At 31.5% G+C, this 21980-nt stretch overlaps 4 protein-coding genes across 5 annotated transcripts; 2 read left to right on the top strand and 2 right to left on the bottom strand.

The window, feature by feature from the left end:
- The first annotated feature begins 4213 nt into the window (after positions 1-4213).
- On the top strand, positions 4214-7734 carry LOC123221640 (probable fructokinase-4). The gene is made up of 4 exons (XM_044644510.1): positions 4214-4697; positions 5677-6009; positions 7173-7289; positions 7374-7734. Exons 1-4 carry the CDS (start codon positions 4290-4292, stop codon positions 7503-7505), a joined length of 990 nt encoding a protein of 329 aa, XP_044500445.1. The 5' UTR covers positions 4214-4289; the 3' UTR covers positions 7506-7734.
- Positions 7735-9674: 1940 nt separating this feature from the next.
- Positions 9675-13778, bottom strand: LOC123220379. Its single transcript, XM_044642581.1, has 7 exons — positions 13628-13778; positions 12519-12628; positions 11861-12010; positions 11518-11753; positions 10874-10984; positions 10638-10682; positions 9675-9997 (listed from the first exon to the last, which is right to left on the bottom strand). Exons 1-7 carry the CDS (start codon positions 13719-13721, stop codon positions 9838-9840), a joined length of 906 nt encoding a protein of 301 aa, XP_044498516.1. The 5' UTR covers positions 13722-13778; the 3' UTR covers positions 9675-9837.
- A 2743-nt stretch (positions 13779-16521) lies between these two features.
- Positions 16522-20466, top strand: LOC123221845 (protein YIF1B-A). Of its 2 annotated transcripts, XM_044644774.1 has the most exons (6): positions 16522-16679; positions 17756-17852; positions 18200-18372; positions 19002-19100; positions 19193-19344; positions 19907-20466. In XM_044644774.1, the coding sequence occupies exons 3-6, from the start codon at positions 18202-18204 to the stop codon at positions 20292-20294; spliced, it is 810 nt and encodes a 269-aa protein (XP_044500709.1). In that variant the 5' UTR covers positions 16522-16679; positions 17756-17852; positions 18200-18201; the 3' UTR covers positions 20295-20466. The 2 variants fall into 2 exon arrangements, with proteins under 2 accessions (XP_044500709.1, XP_044500710.1); XM_044644775.1 differs by lacking the exon at positions 17756-17852 and having other exon boundaries at positions 16527-16679.
- A 204-nt stretch (positions 20467-20670) lies between these two features.
- Positions 20671-21927, bottom strand: LOC123220878 (LRR receptor-like serine/threonine-protein kinase GSO1). Its single transcript, XM_044643465.1, has 2 exons — positions 21508-21927; positions 20671-21312 (listed from the first exon to the last, which is right to left on the bottom strand). Exons 1-2 carry the CDS (start codon positions 21925-21927, stop codon positions 20671-20673), a joined length of 1062 nt encoding a protein of 353 aa, XP_044499400.1.
- Positions 21928-21980: the final 53 nt, after the last annotated feature.

Genomic DNA, 21980 nt, shown 5'->3' with positions numbered 1-21980 from the left:
ACACACTCAAATTTATGTACAGAAATGTAGATTTGATTGAGTCCCTGACATTTGGGATGAGACTCCGCACCATGGTAGGTAAAATAGTTTATATTATAATAGTAAAGTTGACTAAGAGATATCTATTAATCTATTAATTAAAATTAAAAAAATAGTTGAATTTTCAACAAACTATTCAATTCAATCAGATCTACCTTTAAAAGTGGTTTTTCAACGCATCATAATTTTTTTGCTAGCAAGTGGCAGTCAAACTGATCAGATCAGTCGATTTGATCCAATTAATGTTATTTTAAAAATGAATTAGTGTTCCTTCTGAAACCACTAGTTTAGAAATGAGTAAGTGTCCTCCAACCCTTAATTAACCAATCTGAGAGTGGACAACTAATGCAATTCCACTTATGGTTGGCCTACAACCCTTAGATGCTGAAGTTATCTTTAGGGGTGATCTGGTAGCTATTACAAGGTGAAGACGACGGAGTGGGTCATTGGATTTTCCTTTTTATCACCAAGTTAGAAAATTAGTCTAACAATTTATCATTAGAATCTTTTACTTCAATATAAATATATTAAAAAACAAATATATCAATATGTATCAACATGAGACTGCACACCATGGTGGGTAAAATAGTTCATATTATAATAGTAAAGCTAAGTGAAAGACAAGTGGTGGAGACAAGAAAATGATGATTAATAGACTATAGTATTCTATTAATGGAAATTATCATTATCCTCCACTATAGTTTTATTACAACCATTTAGTCCCCTATCATACCCTTTTTTTCGTATTATCCTCCTCAATGTAAGATTGTAGCAATAATGAATCATTTTCAAGAGACTTTTATAGAATATAAATAAAATAATAATAGAATTATAACGGGTGTACCAAAATTTATTTCATAGATGGCTTTTTATTTATAAAGCTTGAATAAATAGTTATAAAGAAATTTGATGGAAGAGAAAAAAAATATTATGGTATATATGAAAATGTCGAAAAGAATTACGGGTTTTTTTATTTTATTAAAACAAAAATTAATGTCAACATGATCATGTCGTCCCTCTCTTACACATGATTGAATAGTGATCATGAGTAATTATAATCTCCTAGTATAGCATCATCTCAATTTATATGTATAAATTAGTAAGAAATATTTGTAGATATAATTTTATTATCTAAATAGTCAATTGAATACTCAAAACCGGATATATATAATATTATTCACTTTATTAAGTAATCATACAATGGTTCGAAAGGAAGAGGGTGGTTACATACTTACATTGCATCATTGGTACTTTAACAGAATCCTCGTATTGAATAAGGGTTTTATAGTTATTTCACTAGTTATGTCAAATTAGCACAATACAATTACTAAATTAAGAATGCCTATGTGATCAATAGAAAAACTAGGGGGTCACTTGATATTTTGCCTAAACGAGGGTTCTGTAACATTCATCACTTGGTGTGGGGTGAGCGTTGTGAATTGGTTGGAGCCAGGGGGGAGTTTGCAAAAAAAAAGTTTCTTTTTTTTTTGCAGCAACACCCCTAAGGAATGTTAGATGAGACGTATTGTTAATATAATATGTGATGTTCACCAACCCCATTTGTTGCAATGTGTACACCAAGTTGCTCGATCGGCACGCTTTATTTCGTCACAGTTAAGTGCAAAACCACGGGTGATAGTGACCCACCTATATGTTTGCCAATTGGGTTACGTGGCTTTAGACTTGATTATTCAGTTTGAAAAATTAATTTCGAGCTAAATGAAATTTACGCATTAGATAGACTCAAAAAAACGTTATCCATTAAATTATAGAGTTTAGGTTTGAAAAAAGATAAAAAACCATCTTTTTCAATCTGTTTTTTAGGTTGGTAACAGTTAAAAATTGAGCAAGAAACTAGGAGAAAAGGAGAATGTCATCGTCACCGTCATCTTTAACCACTAGTAGCATGTTCAAAAAATCTTGAGAAAAAAATATAAGTTTTTCAAACTTTAAGTGGAGAAATTGTTAGTTTTAAACTTAGGGGATGGAAGTGTGATAAATTTTTAATGTTTTTAAATATTTTTGTTAAATAATAATTTTTCCTAAATAACAGTAAAATTTAATATACAGATAAATGTTTGGATTTTCAATAGTTAATTGGTAAAATGTTGGGTTTGCATCAAACATTGGGTAGAAAATAGTCATTTGGCCAAATTTTAATAAACTATACCTAATCAAAAAATTTGAGACCCAAATAGACAACCTCAAGGTTGAGACCCAAAATTTTTTACAATCCTGAGATTGAATACATCAAACCCAATTCAGTAGGCTCGAGGGTATTTTTGTAAGCTTTTTAAACCTACAAGAAATTATAGTGGTTCATTTGCAAATTTTTTTACAAAGGATAGACCTAAAATAGGCTTAAAACACAAAAATAATGAACCATACCTAAACAAAAAATTTGAGACCCAAATAAACAATCTTGAAATTGGGACCCAAATTTTTTTACAGTCCTAAGCTTAAACAAGTCAAACCCAATTCAATAGGTACAATTGATAGACATACCCACCAATCCCTCCACCAATTAAAATAATAACGATGTTAGTGCATCGATACTCTTGCAATAATACCCCGATGACTTAGAGTAAAGAATAATATTATATACATTAACAATGAATATAAATATGGATGTGTTATCATGTGTTTAAATTTTATTTTATTTTTAATCAAAATTATTTAATTACATAATAATATATTAAATATGTATTGATGTATATATATCGTTAGTATTTAAAATATTACTTCCATATAAAGCCATAAATGAAAGTGACCCACCAATCCCTTAGTCAATTAAAGAAGAATGTTATAAGGGAATTGTTGCTCTCTAAATATCATTCTAATGACTTACTTTTTCATGCTTTGGGAAATAATAAGGTCATTTCGTTGTTGCTAAATTGAATTAATATATTTTTTATTAATATAAAATAAAGTAATAATATAATTAGTATAATTAAATTGAATAATTGTATGATTGAATAATCAAATTATTTATTTTATTAGTAATTTAAAATTATCTAATTACTTAATAATATTTATTATATTTACTTTTTATTTCTTCCCTAAAATTTATCCCTAAATCTTGAAATATTATTATTATTCTCAGGATTCTTAAAATAAATAAAAATATAAAAAAATATTATTATTCTACCATTTAATATTTGATATTTTTATATTATATTAATATGGAAATATATTATTAATTGATATTTATTAATGTTACATAATGGGAAAATATTAAATAAAATATTAAGAATAATTAAATTTTTTGGTGCTTAACATTTGTAAATATATCATTTAATTTTTCTCTGATTTAAAATTATTTAATTATCTTTTAATTACTTTAAAAATATGTGTCAATCTTATCTTAATAATATGAGAAAGTAATCTAATCTAGTAACCCAACAGAGTTTTATAATTATTCAAATACGTAAATTTAATTATGCATATTAATACTTTCTAATACACTCTTATAGAAGTAGGATATTTCAACGATAGATTATTCGACTAGTTTCTATAAAGTTTACTAATTTAATAATCGAATTCCATCTCAAATAGATAGTCGAGCTTTGCTAAATGTTGTTACAAAAAATGTTAGTCCAATAATGTTTTCATGTCGAAAAAAATATTTTTCTTGGATTTCTTGCATCAAGTAGTCATATCGAACTTAACTTAGGTTTGGGTTTGATCCAAAACAACCCAAAACAAAACTTATCGGAAGTGACTCAAAATTAATTCAAGATACCCGAAGAGATAACTTAAATGGTAAAAATATAAAATCCCCAAAAAAAGAAGGTTTATATTCAAGACCTTATAACATCATATCAAAATAATATTCTTGAATAATCAAGTGCAATAAGTGTAGATAATTTGATTCGAATAAAATTTTTTGTTACAAAAGAAATCAATTCAAGAACCATAAATTAAAATTAAAATTAAATTATTTTAAATTTAATTTTAATTAATCAAATTGACTCAATTTTATGTAGAACCAGCCATTCTGCGGGAGGTTCTTATATGGGTGTCATGTCACAAACTGATACAAATTAATTAAAAAAAAAAAAATCTTCCTCATGAAAACCAAATTCATTTAATTTTTGCATACCCCTTTTATTTCTCAGTAATTATAATCAAACCCAAACTTCCCTCATCTACCTCTATAAATACTCTCCCCCAATCCATTTCACAATCTCTCCCTTTTCATTACGCTCTTTCTCTATACGTGAATAACACTCTACATCCTGTCCCTTCCAATGGCTTCAAACGGCGCAGTTTCCGGCTCCAGTCTCATCGTCTCCTTCGGGGAGATGCTGATCGACTTCGTGCCGACGGTATCCGGCGTCTCCCTCTCCGAGGCTCCCGGCTTCCTCAAGGCTCCTGGTGGCGCCCCGGCCAACGTTGCTATCGCTGTGGCTCGCCTCGGAGGCAAGGCAGCCTTCGTCGGCAAACTCGGCGACGATGAGTTCGGCCACATGTTGGCCGGGATCTTGAAGGAGAATGGAGTCAGCGGCGACGGCATCAACTTTGACCAAGGCGCCAGGACTGCTCTCGCCTTCGTGACTCTACGCGCTGATGGTGAGCGTGAGTTCATGTTTTATAGGAATCCCAGTGCTGATATGCTGTTGAGACCTGACGAGTTGAATCTGGAGCTTATCAAATCCGTAAGTCTTTATCTGTAAAACGTTATTCCAGTCCCCTATGGTTTATTTTCACTTCAAAACACCCCTCGATAGCCATTTATACAGTGTTGTTTATAACACATGATGGAAAATATTGGGGGTATATGGAGATTCACTTTTATTTCTGGCGCACACGCGCTTTAGATGGATCGTGTCCGTCAAGTAGTTTCTCGTTTTTTATTTTTCGTGCAAAAACTATCTTGACTTTGGACTGTTTGGGAGAAATGTAAAACTCACGGGCGGCTCATCTACTCTGTCCAAGATTCTCTCACCATGGCGTCCCAAAAAATTTTTCTTTATAAAAATCCATAATTATTGCAAGCGATTACGGGCCCCAATCGCGGCATTGTGATGGTGATTCGAAGAGATCCTGCACGATCAAAGTTTGTCTATTTGTGATGATCAGGCGACATCACGTGGTAAATATGACGGTACAATGACACGTCAGATGCTGAAAAGTAGGCCCATCTGTGGGCCCACGCTTTGCTGGATTCCACTATTGTCCAATTTTGATTTTTATTTATTAATGTATAATTAGATAGTTTTATATTAATAATAAATAATATTTAATTAACTTATAATTATTTATATAGATAATTTGATTATTTTCTAAATTATTTTATCATTTAATTTTGAATTTTTAGTCTATCCTTTAAATAACAAGGAATACATCACTGTGTGATCTAATTAGAGAATAAAATATTATCTAAATAATTAATTAAATATTTAAATAACATACATATTATTGAAATGAATTTAATAACATTATAAATAAATATTCGAAAACATTTTCAGGAAATAATAAAAATTTTATTATATTAAAATTTAGGTTTTGATGCAAAGATTCAGCTACTATCATGCCCACATGTTTTATATGATCTATGTTTTTTTTGGGTTTAAAGTTGAGTAATTATGATCTTATTTTTTAATTATATTTTTTTAATTACTTTGATGTATGCAGGCCAAGGTCTTCCATTATGGATCAATAAGTTTGATCGTGGAGCCATGTAGATCAGCTCACTTAAAGGCAATGGAGGTTGCTAAGGATGCAGGAGCCCTCCTTTCCTACGACCCAAACCTCAGACTACCATTGTGGCCCTCTCCCGAGGAGGCGCGCACACAGATCCTGAGCATTTGGGACATGGCAGAGGTGATCAAGGTCAGTGATGTGGAGCTGGAGTTCCTAACTGGTAGTGACAAGATTGATGACGAATCTGCCTTGTCGCTATGGCACCCTAACCTGAAGCTTCTTTTGGTTACTCTTGGTGAAAAGGGTTGTAGGTACTATACTAAGGTAAGCTATCTTAATCTCTCTATTCCGTTTGTTGTGTTAGTTGAAACTTGAATAATTGTTAGCTGCCTAAAATTTTGACTTCTAGCTGTAATGGGTCGGTAGCTGTGAATTTTAGATGGACATGAATGTATATCTAGATGGCCACTTGTACCCAGGTGGCTAATTGGTTGAGAATTTATGAATCAAGTAGGTTAAGTTCTGAATACTTTGTTTCCTTTACAAGTAACTCTAGATCCCAATTTTGGGCATTTAATTTATAGCAAAATTATGTGTACCCATTTTAAATACACAAATGAGTATATATTTGTGTCATCATATAATTGAGTGTTATTTTATCTTTAAGTTAAAATCCTCTTATCATACAATAACACATCTCAAATACGTATCTATTTATATACTCAAAATAAATACATATAGTTTTATTGTTGAATTAAACTCTAAAAATGTGTAGCTACCTCAATATTGTATTGAACAGCAAGTTCCAGGTGACATGTCAAGTAGGCCATTTCTGTTAGGATTTTGAATTCTAGCTTTGAAAAGTTAGCAGCTGTATTTTTCAGACCTAACAACTGGCAAATTGCATGTGCATGAATGATTTTGTGGATCTGAGTTTGAATTATATTTTTTAATGGGTATTTTTGTATCAGTGTAAACTAAATGACAAATATATATATATATATATAGAGAGAGAGAGAGAGAGACATGAAGTCTAGTCAGCTTTATGAAAAAGTCATATCAGAAGGGTTTTCTTATTGAAGATGACAATTAGATAATGTCCCTTAGATGGTCCTCAAGGACAGGCTGTTGAAGCTTTTAGGAAGCATAAATTCACTGGGGTACTCATGTAGTCAGCCCCACAACCAACTTTGATATTTTTTGCCTAATGGTAGCTGGTAGTTGGATCTTACCCCGCAAAAGATAAAATTATACTAACAAACAAATTTCACTAACTTATCAGTAATTAGATGATATGATTATTTATTTATTTTTTAATTTTAAAATCATTCAATCACTTGTTATTACGATAGTTTTTATAGATAGGATTATTCTTCGATCAGAAGTAGAGGGGTTTGCACTTGCAAAATTTGCACTGAAACTGTCATTGGTTGGATTTTCTTTCTAAGACTATTAATTTTTCATTCTTCAAATTTGCTCAAATGTAGGGTTTCAAAGGAGCAGTGGAAGCCTTCCATGTCAACACAGTAGATACAACCGGTGCTGGCGATGCATTTGTCGGTGCTTTACTATGCAAGATTGTTGATGATCACTCCCTTCTTGAGGTAAGTTCTTGTTCTTTGATTCTGGACTCAATCCAATGGCTGTTACTTGTAGATTAAAACTAGTCATCCTCGTCACTTTTACAGGACGAAGCAAGGCTGAGAGAAGTACTTAAATATGCCAATGCATGTGGAGCCATAACCACCACCAAAAAGGGAGCCATTCCAGCTCTTCCCAGAGAGGCTGATGTCCTCAGCTTAATCAAAGGGGCATATTAAAAAAATTAATTCCTCAATTTCTTTCTTTTTAAAATTTTTCTTCTTCTGTTTTGTTGTTTGCCACAGAAGATGGCTTGGATTTCAATGAAAGAGGGCATTCAACTTTTCAAAAATTTCTCACCCTCTTCGCTTTCATTTTAATTTTTTTTTTTTTCCTGGTGCATGTAGTGATGAAAAGTCTTTGAGTTATCAGGCTTTAGTTTAATAAAAAACTCTTTTTTTTGGGTCATTTTCAGTATTTTAGATTCACTTTCTGCCTCCTAAAGAGGCTGCTGGGTAACATGCAAAGCCAACATTTGAAGTGCCTTGGAAGTAAAGGTGCACCTAAATTAGAATCTTAAATTTTAACCAAAGTGCTTGAGATTTTAAGCAAAGTTCAATAATTAACAATATAACTATGCACATTCATTAATGGTATTTTATCAAATGATTGGGTGACTTTAAAATAAAAATAAAAAAATATTTAATTATATAATAATATATTTTTTAAATATTAATTATATATTTAAAATTAAATATATGTTCAACAAATATTTATATCATATGATTTAATACATTTTTTATACATAACTAATGTGTTATTATCTAATTAGATAATTTTTTAATTAAATATAAAGTAATATTTAATTAAATAATAATGTAATATATATATATATATATATAAATTATATAAAAAAATTATGTATACATGATATTATTTTAAAACTGTATATATTAATTTATATATTAATAATAATATATTATACATGAAAGAATCATTTTAAATTAGAGATAACTTCCATCTACCTCTCTAAATTTTATCTAAAACGTATTAAACATATATTTTGAACGTTTTCTTTTTTAAACAACTGTTTTATTTATTTTTAAATCTATAACATATTAGACATATATTTTGAACGTTTTCTATTTTAAACAACCGTTTTATTCATTTTATGTTTTTTCTAATTTTTAAAAAACTCAAAATGATGTCGTTTTAATGTCGAAGTAGTACAAAAGTGTCCTTTTAATCTTTAATTAATTATCATAATGTCAAAAAAATCCTTTTTTTTTTCAAATCCTTAACCTCTCTATTTATTACATAAAGTTCACATTCATAACAACAGTAAAAATTTTTATACATAATTTTTTTACACCAAATCCGTGTTTTTTTTTTGTTGGGTTTAACTTTTTATTTTCACTATTTTCCGAAAAAGTAAACTTTTATTGTTTTTTTCTTTATTTGTTTATAATTTTGTCATATATGTAATTTTTTTAATGTCTAATATATGGATTGATATAAGACACTGATATTTTATTAATCTTGTTGCTTATTCAACTGGTAGTGCAATCACTGAATATGATGGATTCTGTTATATTAGTTTTAATAGCCAATTAAAGATTTTACATATGAATTGTTATATTGATTTTAATCAAGAGATCCGTGAAAAGTGCTAAAAGTATATTGATATTGTTATATTTTTATAAATATATTATTAATAATATGTCATAGTAAACTCATATATATATATTTCGTATTTTTTTCCGTATCTAAATTTTATAATCTTTTCTTAAAAACGTATTTTTTATTATTTACCGTATTATATCTATATAACTTTTATAATTTTTTTCCATTCTCATATTTATTAAGTGAGACTTTAACTAGTATTATAAAACTTTAATTGGCCAATCTGATAAAAAACTAGTGATAAATCATCATGACTAAAATCAGTTTTAGGCATCAAACTAAATTGATCTAGATAAATTGTATAAAGTTATTATTCAACTGTCCAGTTAGATCAATTTAATCATCATGTTAACACCGATACGAGTAAATAAAAACAAAGCATTGAGAGACATTTTACCCATCTCCAATGCCAAGTGCAATACTCTTACTCTATGCATGCAGTTTGATGATTCTCTAGTTCTATATGTCATGCTTTTAGAAAGTGGATCGGACCAATTAGTCTGCTGGGAACACAAAGGGTCAATACGATTGAATCAACCCAAACCTATCGGTTAATGATTTAATTATCGTATCCCAACCATCGCATGACTTGAGAAAGTCTACCATGCTTGCTCGGACTTGAACCCAACACCTTATCAATGGATATAGAATGCGTGTCATCAATCCAAATTCATTTTCAAGTAAATGTAATTCAAATTTTATATTTAATGATTATGTTAGAAATATTGTTTTAAATAGTTTTTTTATATTTACTTAAACAGTATAATGATTCGATAGTCGGCTGAACTAGATTAGCCCCATCCTTCATTGGGTCAATGTCCAATTCGGGTTTGAAAACTTTGCTATACATAATTTTTCTAGTGAGAAGACTGGGGTTGGTTCATAGACCTATAATGCAATAGCTTGTGGAAAGCATTCATTAACTTCCATCTTTAGGGTCCTCCAAGTTTGCTTGCACTTTCCCCATTTTGATTGCATCTTAGCCAGAAACATCTCTGCCCATGGTTCTTTGCTCCCTCCCATGCTTAGATCATAAGGCACCGAGAAGCTGTAGAACAATATTCAAAGAAAACTTGATTTCAGCATGTAGAGAATATCAAAGTCGATATCAAAATCTTGGCCAATCACCATGTCTAAGGCATTACATATTTGGACAAAGATTTCCCTGACGTCTCCAACAAATACTACTCATGCGAAAATGGTGTTTAACTAGAGATTCAGATTGACAGCCATACGGTAACTATAACATTGTTAGGAAGACGGACACTCTCACTCAAACAAAGCAAGAAATTGAAGAAAATGAGTATCTAGGACCTCGCAATTCCAACCATTTGAGATGTCGCAAACCTCCCAAATCAGCCATAAGACTGCCCACAACCAAAGATTGCCAAAATCACTAATTTTTTTTTCAACCTACCTAACCTTTATATAACAAGTCCTATCCTCTAGAATTAGGACATGTGCCACAAAATATTAGATCCTAACAAACAAGAACAAGAATTTCCATCAAACTGGAGGTAAATCATTATAAACAAAGCACCAAAAACATCCCGATTGAAATTGTAGCTCATTATCATAAGAAAGAACTAAGATGAGGCAAAGCGGCAATCAAAAATCAAAATATCCCATTATATCTAGTTTGGACTATTTTTGAATGCCTAAGTTTCAGAACTGGAACGAAGCATTACCTCATTAGTTCCTCTGGCGAAGAACCTTTATTTGCAGGACCATTCCTGCAACAGTAAAACTTGAAATTAGCAACACTGCATTGTAGCATTAAGTTTGAAAAAGAAAAGTTAAATTTCCTGGAAAACTTGACATTGATAATAGACCACTAGTTATCATTTAGTGAGTGGTTTGAATTGAAATTTTGGATTGTAGCATGAAAATTATATTTGTGTGAGAAGTATGAAAATCAACAAACCTGCAGACTAAAATTCTGAAGATGCGAAGAGACTTGGTCGAAAGATTATAAATAGCATCAGCAATATGCTCTATGCCAAACAAATAGACAACTGGATAACCAAGAAGCCATCTGAAGCACAAAAGACACAGTTATATACTATGATAAGACAGGAAATTGTATGGAACTAACTTACAAGCATCTGAAGCGCATTGATTAATTAGCTATTCTATCAGCGCAACAAGCTAACAGTATCATTGCATGATTTATAAATCATTCTTCTAAACAGAAATGCACAAAGGATTCATAGCTCTGGGATATGGCAATGAAACAAGCAGCTTTTTATGTAACATATTGAGCTAAACAGGGAAGTCTAGTTATGGTTATGAACAACCTTTCAGACAGTCAGCCATTTCAGGTTCTGTACCTGCTTTGATTAATAATAGGATTTAAGATGCCTATTTCCAGTGTGGATTTCACTAGCTGTAAACAACTTACATTGTTATGGAAATTTCAGATTCATATCAACTTCCCAAAAGCTAAAAAGTAAAAAACACCTATAAAAATTAGAAGATCTGACCGGATCAGGGCAAATATGTACATCTCAATGATCTCATCTCTCATGAGAATTACATGCTCATGCAATAATGAGTTCAAGAAATTACCCATTCAAAGTTGGCATTGTAACCTCAGTATTGTGCAAGCAGCTACTGAGATCAATAACTTCAGAAGATTGAGAAGCAACAGGCTCATCAGATGATTTGGATTTAACCATATCATCTGTTCGGTCACAGGACAGAACATCATTGTTCAATCTATTGAGTGGAAAAAGTGACGAGAACAACTTCTGAACTGATATTAATTGCATTCCCACAGAGCTTTTTTCGGTTATTGTTATCATCTAGAATAAAAATGAAAAAAAAAAAAATCACTAAAGAAGGAAGAAAGTGCGCATATAAAAAGTGAAATAATAAAGTTTCAATAATAAAGCTTACAGCAGGAAGCAACCTTAGGGGGATCCTGTTCTAGGTCCACAAACTGCAAATCAGCTTCTGAGCTCAAGCTTAAGCTAACATGCTCAGCAAGTTCTTTAACATGAATCAAGTATATCATATCTTCTATAATCATAACTTTTAGATCCTCAAAAACAGGCGACTCCTGAAATGGATGAAATAATAATCCTTAATAGACAATAACTCTCAACAAACAGAACAAAAAGAAAGACACTTATTATCAACAAGAATAATGACTGCATTGTGGATTAACACTGACTCCACCAAACTAAACCAATCCAAAAGTTTAGGGAGTTGCCAAGTTGACAATGGCAAATGCTATCTTTTATTTTCAATTAATTACTGTTAAATTAGAATACATGCATGAATTGATGCTATCTTTTATAATAATATAACAAACCCACAGATACATGGTATGCACCAATCAAGCACATGTGTTTCACAGCAACATTAAAGAAATGTTTAATGCCACATAGGGTCTTCTTCAATTTTTGGACTTTCTTGTTTTTCTGTCAATGGTTTCATATTCTTTTTACAATCAACCATATAGAAAGCCAACTTTAACATCAAATTTGGCACATGATGAAAGAAAGGCAGTGTAAAAACTCTAACTGAACTGTCAATTTATCAAGTGTAGAGGTATGAAGTGAAACCTTTTGACAAAGTTTAAGAAGTGCACATAGATGTTGTTGCAGTTCAGGCATCTTTCCCCCATAGTCAACCATTATAACTGGCCTCATTCTGGTGCATAACGCTAAAAAATCTGCAAAGAAATCCATCAAATAATGTAAACACACAACTAAATAACTTTTCCATATGACAAAATAATAAGCATACAATACAATTCTAAGGCCTTAGTATGAGAAAGCCATGTGCCTATCAAACTTAGAATCAAAATCCTATTAAGTTAACGCCAAATATAGCTTTCCAAAAATCGTTCATTACTCACAAACAAGTATTCCTGTCAAAGAAAATAAGCATCGAGTAATCCTGTCTCTTAAAAAAAAATTCACTATATGAATGATAACAACAGTAAAATTTAGAAAGCTCAAAGCTGAATTGGGAAATCTGAACAGCTAACCTCCAAGCAATACAGCAGAACACAATTCCTTGACTTAACAAGAATCTAATTCACATATATCAGAGTCCAAAGCAACATGAATCATAATGACATCAAACATCTTCTTTGCTTCTTCACTTCCACATCAATGAAAACCAATGTTACAAAAAGCCATTTCTCCAAGACGCAAACTTTTAATATCATATAAAATGTTATGTAAAAAAACATAACAAAATCGTATAATTGTAACATGGAAATCTTGATTGGTAAACAGTAATTCTACATATTACAAGCAGTACCTTTAAGTTTTTGAGTAATAAATTATCCAATACAATAAAACTTTGCGTGGTAACAATGAAACTAATTTGCGTGTTATTGATATTTTGAATTAAGGATAAAGTAATTCTCTAACACTTCTAGGTCATACACGTAGTCTTACTCTATCCAATAAAGCTTGAAAATTTGAATTCTACTATGCCAGTGGCACAGAATAACTACAAGTATAGTACTGCAAAATCATTGAAAATGAACTCCAATGTCTTAAAAGCAGAAACACCTAGAAAGAAATCAAAGGTCAAAACTTGAAGGGTACCCAGAAAACCATACAACAAGAGGGAGAATACAGATGAAGAACAATAAGAACCGATTGAAGATGGTGAGAAATTATGAAGAATTGAAAGAAGCAGAGATTATGAACTAAACCAATTTCCAGACGAAGCTTGGCTGCAGATTTCAGACGCCACTTGATAGTATATAGAGAACTGTTCAGTATCTTCAGTGTTTCCTCAATTTCCATTTCCACTTCAAAGCAATCAGTTTGAAGGCAGAAAGAAAATATTTCAACTCCTATGGATACCCCACAGTAAGAATGGGCAGAAGGCTCAGGGGCAAAAATGTCATTTCAAATGTTATCAATTTACTAAGTTACCCACCATCGCCATAAAAATTAAGATAATTATAATAAATAACCTAATTTTTGGACATGAATTAAAAAATAAATATTATTTCAAACACAGATGGTGGATTGCCTAATCAAATTTTCTAAATTTATTCATACAAATTTAATGATACCTGGGATAATAATTCAACCTTTCAAACCGAGTCATTGGATAGGAGATTTTCTAATAAAAATAAGAATAGGACAATGACAAGGATATAAATAGTTGAAATCCCGACAATTAAAAATGGAAATAAATATATTTTCTATTCATCTCCTCCCCAACATATCCCTTAACCCCGTAAATATTGAATTACTTTTAAAAATTTTAAATTATTATAAATATATTCTGATATTTAATAAATATTTTATTATTTTTCTATTTTTTTATTGAAAGAGAACGAAATTCTCTATTATCTCTATATCAATAATAGGATGAAATAACGACTAAAAAAGATTTTTTTTTCTATCGGAACAAAAACGGAAACAAGAACAAATACTAGGTTGTTTGTCCAATACCTAATCTATTATCAGCTTTATGAGATACCATGAAATTGTTTAATATAATTATTTACTTTTTCTTTTAAACTAAAATAATCTAATCAAATGTTTTCTCAACTTATGCCCAACCTAATTCAATTTATATTGATTTTGTATTTTTAATTTAATTGAATTAATAAATGTATATATTTTTATTTTTGGCTTAATGAATGTTCATCTAAATGATTTATTTTAGCTGTGTTGAATATAATAGATTATTGTTACATCCCATTCAGTGTTTATAAAACCAAATCTGATCAGTCAGTTCGGTCAGTTAAATTATGAATTAGTTTATAATCTTGTCCAATTTTTATAATTCAGTCTGATTCATATATAAATATTAACTTATTTGAAATTTGGTCAAACTTGATAAACCAATTGAACTAAAAAAACTATAATAATTAACAATTTGTAATTAGTTTTTTTTATTTATTTATGTAGTGAAATGTCAATTATGTAATTAATATATTTCAAATTATATTTTATATGTTTTATATATTTTAATTTTAAAAATATAATAAATGTCTGAATTATTAAAAAAAATATATAATAATTTAATCATAGAATAAACTGATTAATTGTCTAATCAAATCATGAACCAATAAGCTCATCGATTTAGTGGTTTTAAAAACATTGATTCTAATATATCCATAATTTTTTTATTGAGTTATTTATTATATTCATATCTTATTTTATATTGAAAATGTTCAGCATTTGGAATTTTAAATTTAATTTTAAATTTTTTTTCTAAATTAGTAAATTATGTGCAATGTTTTTAAAACCAAATTGGTAATCAAATCGATTATTTCACTGGTTTATAGTTTGATTGGTTCAGTCGGGAATTACCTGATTCAACTTATTATCAAATTATAATAGACAAATTTTGTTTAAAAATTAAAAAAAAAAACAAAATCGATCAAGATACCTGACCTATGATGATTAGAATATATCTTTTATAAGAAGTGATAATTATATACCTAATTTCAATGAAATAATTAAATGAAAAAAATGTTTTCATCTCATGATACAGAAAAAAAAAAACATAATTCTACAAGTCATTGTCTATAGAAAATATTTCAATGAATATGAGATGTTTTTTTTTTTTTCTCTTTTTTCAGTTTATTTTTGAAGTCTTGTTTTCCTTACAAATCTTTAGAAATTCATCCAATCTAATATAAAATAATCAGATTACTCAAAAATAATTAAATTTTATAAAAATATCATAAATTTTGGTTAAACTCGATTTTACCGATTTTTAACTATTTTGACCAAGTTGAATCGAGTCACACGAAAAATATTTTTTAATATCGATTGGACTAAATGTGGAGTCAATTTTCGATTCAATTGGTTGAATTAATCGATTCGATTCGGTTTTGAAAACAATGATTGTATGTAAAAATTTGTGATTGGTCAAATGATGCAGGGATGAGAAACATAGAGACTCTAGAATGAGAAGAATTCGAACTAAACTCAAATAAAAACTAGTTAGAGCTTGACATAAATTTGAATTGTCAAATTTAAGTTTGAGATCAAACCAACTTAAATGATAATAACGATGATAGAAAAAAATTGTCAAAGAAGAAAGATAATTATTAAAAAAGAAAAAAATTGAAGTAAAAAAATGGTTGAAAAAACAGAAAATCTGCTTGAGAAAAAAAGTTTTGGTGTAGGGATACCAGAGAGTTCTCAAAATCGAGTCTAACTATTGAATGAAATCTCTAAATTGAGCTTGAATCATTCAAACATAAAATTGTCAATTAAATCAAGTAAGCTCGAGCTCGGATTGCTCAACTCAAAATATTTATTTTTTTGCTAAAAAAATTCAGATCCTAAACAAACCTGGACAAAGTAATTTGTTTATTAAATTATTCCATTTGAGTTTGAACAGACATTATTTAAGTCTGTGCCCCAATATTTGTCAAGTTTTAAACTATTATATATTTTAAAAGTTATAAAACGGGTCAAGCTAGACCCGAAGCAAGTCCAAAGCCGAGGCCCAAAAGTTTTTTAATGGCATGGATTCGCATGGAGCCATTAGGGCGGATGGCACGAGCGATTCACGTGAGATTCCCACTTCTCACTTCTCTTTTTTTATTTATTTTTTTAAAATTAAATATCATCTTTACTTCATCCTTCTATTCCTCTCTGTAACTGTTTCAGTCTGCACTTTCTCCATCACGACGTGGCTTCCTCGACTTCAAAGCAACCCGCCACGAAGTCAACCCCACCGGAGCTCCGATCTTGCGTCGTGAAACCCACCCACACATGATCTCCAAGGTCACTTTCCCAGATCCAAATCAGTCTATATTTCGTTTCGTTTGATTAGGATTTGTGAATATATCTTGATCTGTTGTCTGATGATTTAAATTTGAATTTTTTTAGTTGCAAACTTAATTTTATGAATTGGGACATGGTAGCTTGATGTTTTAGTGGTATGGTTTGTATAAAGTTGTGTTTTTGGTTTTCAGAATTTGAGGTTTTTGCATCATTGGTAAGGTCTTGTGAAGTTTGGAGGCTGATTTATGAAGTGGGGCTTTGTTGTTGTGGGTTGTAGGGGGTTAAGAGTTATATTTTGGATGTGGGGTTTTGCCTCTGTAGCTTTTTGAGGGTAAAAAGTTGTAAATTTGGAAGATTGACAGTGGGTTTCTGTGTTCATAAGTTATGCATTTGTTAAGAGGCTTATGTAACTTGAGAATTTAACTTGAAATAAGAGTTAAATTTAAAATTTCAGGGAAGTCTAGTCAATTGGAGCTAAAGGGTAGGATTTACTGTTGTCAACTTGGTTAACGTCTAAGACTTTGCATTCAAGTAAATGGATGGTTCAGAGCTTGCCTTATTGCTTTCAGAGTTGAAGTTTTTGAGTTACAATAGGATCAAAGTTCTTTAGTTACAATTGGATAACACTTCGTTAGAACTTCTTGTTGAATTGTAGGGGTGATATCAATGATGAACTTGATTTAATTTTTGTATGTTGTTTGAACTGCTAAATGTCTAAGCAGAGTTACTAAAGTTAGGTGTGATTTTATTAAAGAATGCTTGACGATAATTTGGAATCTATTGTGCTTTGGGTTGGTTTCAGAACAGTATCTTGTTTTTGATAGATGCCATGTGGTGATTAAATCTTGTTTTGTAATTTGTGCAGTTAGTTGAAAGCTCTTTTTTTATGTGTGTGATTCTGTTTCTTTTTATAATGTATGTTGCATTTTTCTTTTTATAATGTATGTTGCATTTATTTTTCAGAAGTTGTGTAATGAAACATATAATAATGAGAATCTTTCCAAATTCATGGATTTGACTGCTTACTAGTTTGATATATTCTTTTCTAATTAAGGTGACTGATTTGCACTGTACAGATAAAGTCTTGAAGGTAAAAAATGAACAAACAAACAAACATATAAAAGGAAGAAAGGAGTATTACGTCAAAGGGTGCCCTAGCAGCAACAGCATTTGGTGAATACTCTTGAATCTGTAGCTAATGATATTTTAAAGAATTGGCTCTTTTATTTGTTTGATTCGATGCTATGAGTGTACTATTAGCATTAGAGTTATTTTTATGGATCAAGGTCAAGTTTTAATCCTTATTAAATTCAAATTGTAGTGCTGAAAGGATTCTTATGCTTGTTTTGGAATTTATGGCATAAGAGGAATTCTAGAAATGTTGAGAAGTGGTGCATTCTAAACATCAAATTTAAATGTGGGATTATAAAACCTCTTTCAAATAGTTTTCCAATTTCTAACAGATACTAGATGCCAAAAGGTTTTGTCATCAATCAAGTTGTTTTGACCTTTTCTTACAGAAATGTATAACAATGTGGGACCGCAACCTGGGGTGCCAAGACCACCAACAAACACACAGCCCAGTCCATTTGGAAATGCATTTTATGGAGCTGGTTCAGGGCTTATCCGAGGTGGATTGGGTGCGTATGGAGAAAAAATATTAGGGTCCAGCTCTGAGTATGTGCAGAGCAATGTAAGCAGCTTGCCAAGTCTATTGTTTATTTTAAATATCATTTTGTTCTTATCTGTGGAAAAAGATATTTAATAAGCTGAATGATGTTACTCCGAAGTTGAATTATATATGGTTTACAATTCAAAATTTCATTTTGCTCTCAAACATGCTCAGACAATAGTTGATACTGTGTTGGTATGTTGTTGAGTGATATTCTCACTGCAGCTTACAGAACTTATTAACTAGACCTTTGGTTGCAAAACACTTGTATTGGGTAACTTGATTCATTTTTTACACTGTTTGAATAGGGTATGCTTTGTGTGGCCTGAAGTTCATAGTGCCATTCAAGGCATTGACCAAGTTTATTAATGCTGTATAGAACAGCCAAATTTGGGTCTATTTTATACACCTTATGTTAGTTTGTGAGACTCGATACTTCTCTCTTAATTTTGTGTGCCATAAGGAAACACATGATTACATATGATCAGTGGAATGTGCTGGCATGCTTGAGAATGTGTTCTAAAGTTTCTATAACTGGAGTAAATCTTTGTATCTTTGATTCTACAATGCAATAGTCTGTTGTTTCCAGTCTTGAAGTAGGATTTTAGGTGCTGTAGTTATAATTGACATTTTCTTTTTTGAATGAACAGATAAGTAGGTACTTCTCTGACCCTCAATACTACTTTCAAGTGAATGATCAATATGTAAGGAACAAGATAAAGGTTGTTCTCTTACCATTTCTCCACAGGGTAAGCACTGAGTCTTTTCTTCAGTCTAGTATTGGTTTTTATCCCCTCAGGCATTGCTGTAATGGTTTTTGCTCATTTTTTGTCTCCATCAGGGCCATTGGACACGAATAACTGAGCCCGTGGGAGGCAGGCTTTCTTACAAGCCACCAGTTTATGATATTAATGCGCCAGATTTGTATATTCCATTTATGGCATTCGGCACCTATGTTATTCTTGCTGGCTTGTCATTGGGTCTCCAAGGAAAGTGAGTGTGATCAGGCTTCTCGATATTAAAATGATTCTCTTTTATTGTTGGGTCCCTATTTATTTGTGTTTAGTCTGTTTTGAGCACTTATCCTCGTAACTGTTGTTTCTTGTCATGTAGATATAGGAAAGGCATAAGTTTTTTTTTTTTAAATTGCTAATTGATACTGAAACAGTAACTCTCCAAGGTCAGGCTTTGTTGTTTGTTTCGAGAAGTGAAATAGACATTTTGTCAAAAGTTGAAAGTTTATGCTGATTTTAAGGTTTCAAATTGAATAATCTCTAAAGTTAATTTTTGTAAATCAATTTGCTTTTTGGCATAAAGGCAACTGAAGGAATTATGAATTAGGGTAGCACAGATGACATAGATCCCTTTGATCCCTTGCCTTTTGGTGTCTACCATAATTATCTCCGCCAATTGACTTTTTGTTTTAGTTTAGTTATAGTGTGGTTATTTTTCAGTATAATGGCGTGATACCAAAATTATCCTCACGCAAGAAAATTTCTTTGCACTCTTGTCAATTCAACTTGTTCTTTAAATAATAGTTTTCATGTGCTGCCAGGTTTAGCCCAGAAGCTCTAAGCTGGTTGTTTGTCAAGGGATTGCTCGGATGGTTTATGCAAGTCATGCTGCTTAAAGTAACTCTGCTTTCATTGGGTAGTGGGGAGGCACCTTTGCTGGACATTGTGGCATATGCTGGCTATGCCTTCACAGGAATGTGTCTGGCTGTTCTTGGGAGGATCCTGTTGAGTTACTCTTACTATTTGTTGATCCTTTGGACCTGCATGTGCATGGGAATCTTCTTGGTGAAGACAATGAAGAGAGTCCTCTTTGTAGAGATGAGAAGTCAAGATTCGAGCAGACATCATTATCTCTTGATCTTTATTGCTTTTGCTCAATTCCCACTTTTCTTGTGGCTTGGCAACATTACTGTTAATTGGCTATTTTAAACTACATGCTTCTATACTCTAGTCAGAAACTAATATGTTCATAGCAACTTTTCAAATGTTTCAGGCAATTTGGCTCTTAGTTGATTATCTTGTTATAATTTCATTCATTATATTCATATCACTGACTCTAATGTTCTTCTCAGACTTAGCAATGACAACAGTTTTCTTTGGATGTGTTTTGGAAATAAGAAAAGTGGAGATCTAAATTGGTTTGTGTTATTTTATCCAACATGAATGATCAGGAAATCCACCAGGGAAAAAGTTATGTGAATTTATTAATTTCTACTTGTTGAAAATTATATTTTTAACCTTTTTTATTTTCATGTGAAAGTGAATTGTTATAAACAGGTTCACAAAGTCTGTTGCAGGTAATCACCTAATTGCCTCCGGACGTGAAGAAGTCTTCACTCAGTCTATCATTCTCAACGCACTCTGAAGTTGGCCTTTGCCCACCATTACACAATGTTACATTTGTAGGACGCCTTAAACAGTTGTTTGCCAGACTTCCTTTCATCCTCATTCTGGCGTTTCTGAACTCAGGTGGAAGATATCCAGTTAAAAAGTTATGATCTAAGAACAAGCTTTTCCAAGAGTTGCCCACTTTCAGCCCATATTCCCTTGGAATCTGCCCTGTGAAGTTGTTCCGAGCCAGGTTGATATAGGTCAAGTTGCTAATGGTGACTAAGTTGGCTGGCAAACGACCGTGCAGTATATTCCCCTGGGCATCAATATCTTGAAGGTGTGTTTCTATTCCTATAAAATTGATCACCTCTATTCCAGAGAAGAGGTTCATTGAAACATTAATGTGAAGCAATTGAGGCATTGTTAGAATCTGCTGACTGACGGTACCAGTAAATCTATTATAACTCAGGTCCATTAGTTTGAGATTTTTAAGCTTCCCTAGTGGTGTGATATGCCCAGATAATGAATTCTGGCTCAGAGACAAAGTCCTCAAGTTTGCTGGGAAATTTGGAAAATTTCCTAACAGCTGATTGTTGTCAAGTTCCAATGTATCAAGCTGCCATGCACCGTAAGGTCAGGAATTCTGCCCGAGAGCTGATTATGTGATAAACTCAAGTGGATTAGCCTTCTTAGTCCTGAAAGATTGGCAGGGATTGGACCTGAGAGGGTGTTGTATGACAAGTCTAGGGATTCAAGCTTCTTAAGCATGGTTATTCCTTTAGGGATACTGCCAGTGAGGAAATTTCCCGACATTAGAAAGTGTGGTGAGCTTTCTGAGACTAGAAATAGAATCTGGTATGGGTCCCCGAAAGTTGTTTTTGCCTAGACTGAGGGTGGTGAGCTCTGTGAGATTTCCTATAGATTGCGTTATAAACCCATCATATCCATAGCTGTCGAGATCAATTGCTATTACTTTTTGGCTCGAATTGTCTTCAGGGTATGTACAATAAATTCCCAGAAACTGCGTTGTACTTTCACAGGGATCTGCTGTGAGGTTCCAAGTGTCAAGGAATGAAGATCTTGGAATGGTGTTAGGATCAATGGAACTTTTAAGCGAACGAAGAACTTCACAATCAGATTCTAGAGTGATCGAATGAGTGACAGTCAGAAACATAGCTACAAATGCTAATAAAACAATGGAATATAAACCAGAAGGGAAGATCAAGGGCATATCTGCAGGTATTTGTGGTTCCAGGGTATTTAGATTGTTTAGAGATTGTTGGT

Source organism: Mangifera indica, chromosome 7 (assembly GCF_011075055.1).
Source record: "Mangifera indica cultivar Alphonso chromosome 7, CATAS_Mindica_2.1, whole genome shotgun sequence".
Lineage (NCBI taxonomy): Eukaryota > Viridiplantae > Streptophyta > Magnoliopsida > Sapindales > Anacardiaceae > Mangifera > Mangifera indica.
The sequence above is the reverse complement of the archived record's forward strand: the minus strand, read 5'-3'. Positions and strand labels throughout refer to the sequence as shown.

Coding starts and splice junctions, on each gene's coding strand:
- LOC123221640 (XM_044644510.1), top strand. CDS start 4,290: ATGGCTTCAAACGGCGCAGTTTCCGGCTCCAGTCTCATCGTCTCCTTC. Junction 4,698..5,676: donor ATCTGGAGCTTATCAAATCC/GTAAGTCTTTAT, acceptor TGATGTATGCAG/GCCAAGGTCTTCCATTATGG. Junction 7,290..7,373: donor ATGATCACTCCCTTCTTGAG/GTAAGTTCTTGT, acceptor TCACTTTTACAG/GACGAAGCAAGGCTGAGAGA.
- LOC123220379 (XM_044642581.1), bottom strand. CDS start 13,721: ATGGAAATTGAGGAAACACTGAAGATACTGAACAGTTCTCTATATACT. Junction 10,683..10,873: donor TTCAGAATTTTAGTCTGCAG/GTTTGTTGATTT, acceptor TTACTGTTGCAG/GAATGGTCCTGCAAATAAAG. Junction 9,998..10,637: donor TCGCCAGAGGAACTAATGAG/GTAATGCTTCGT, acceptor ATTGTTCTACAG/CTTCTCGGTGCCTTATGATC.
- LOC123221845 (XM_044644774.1), top strand. CDS start 18,202: ATGTATAACAATGTGGGACCGCAACCTGGGGTGCCAAGACCACCAACA. Junction 18,373..19,001: donor CTGAGTATGTGCAGAGCAAT/GTAAGCAGCTTG, acceptor TTGAATGAACAG/ATAAGTAGGTACTTCTCTGA. Junction 19,101..19,192: donor TCTTACCATTTCTCCACAGG/GTAAGCACTGAG, acceptor TGTCTCCATCAG/GGCCATTGGACACGAATAAC.
- LOC123220878 (XM_044643465.1), bottom strand. CDS start 21,927: ATGCCCTTGATCTTCCCTTCTGGTTTATATTCCATTGTTTTATTAGCA. Junction 21,313..21,507: donor AGCTCACCACACTTTCTAAT/GTCGGGAAATTT, acceptor GGTGCATGGCAG/CTTGATACATTGGAACTTGA.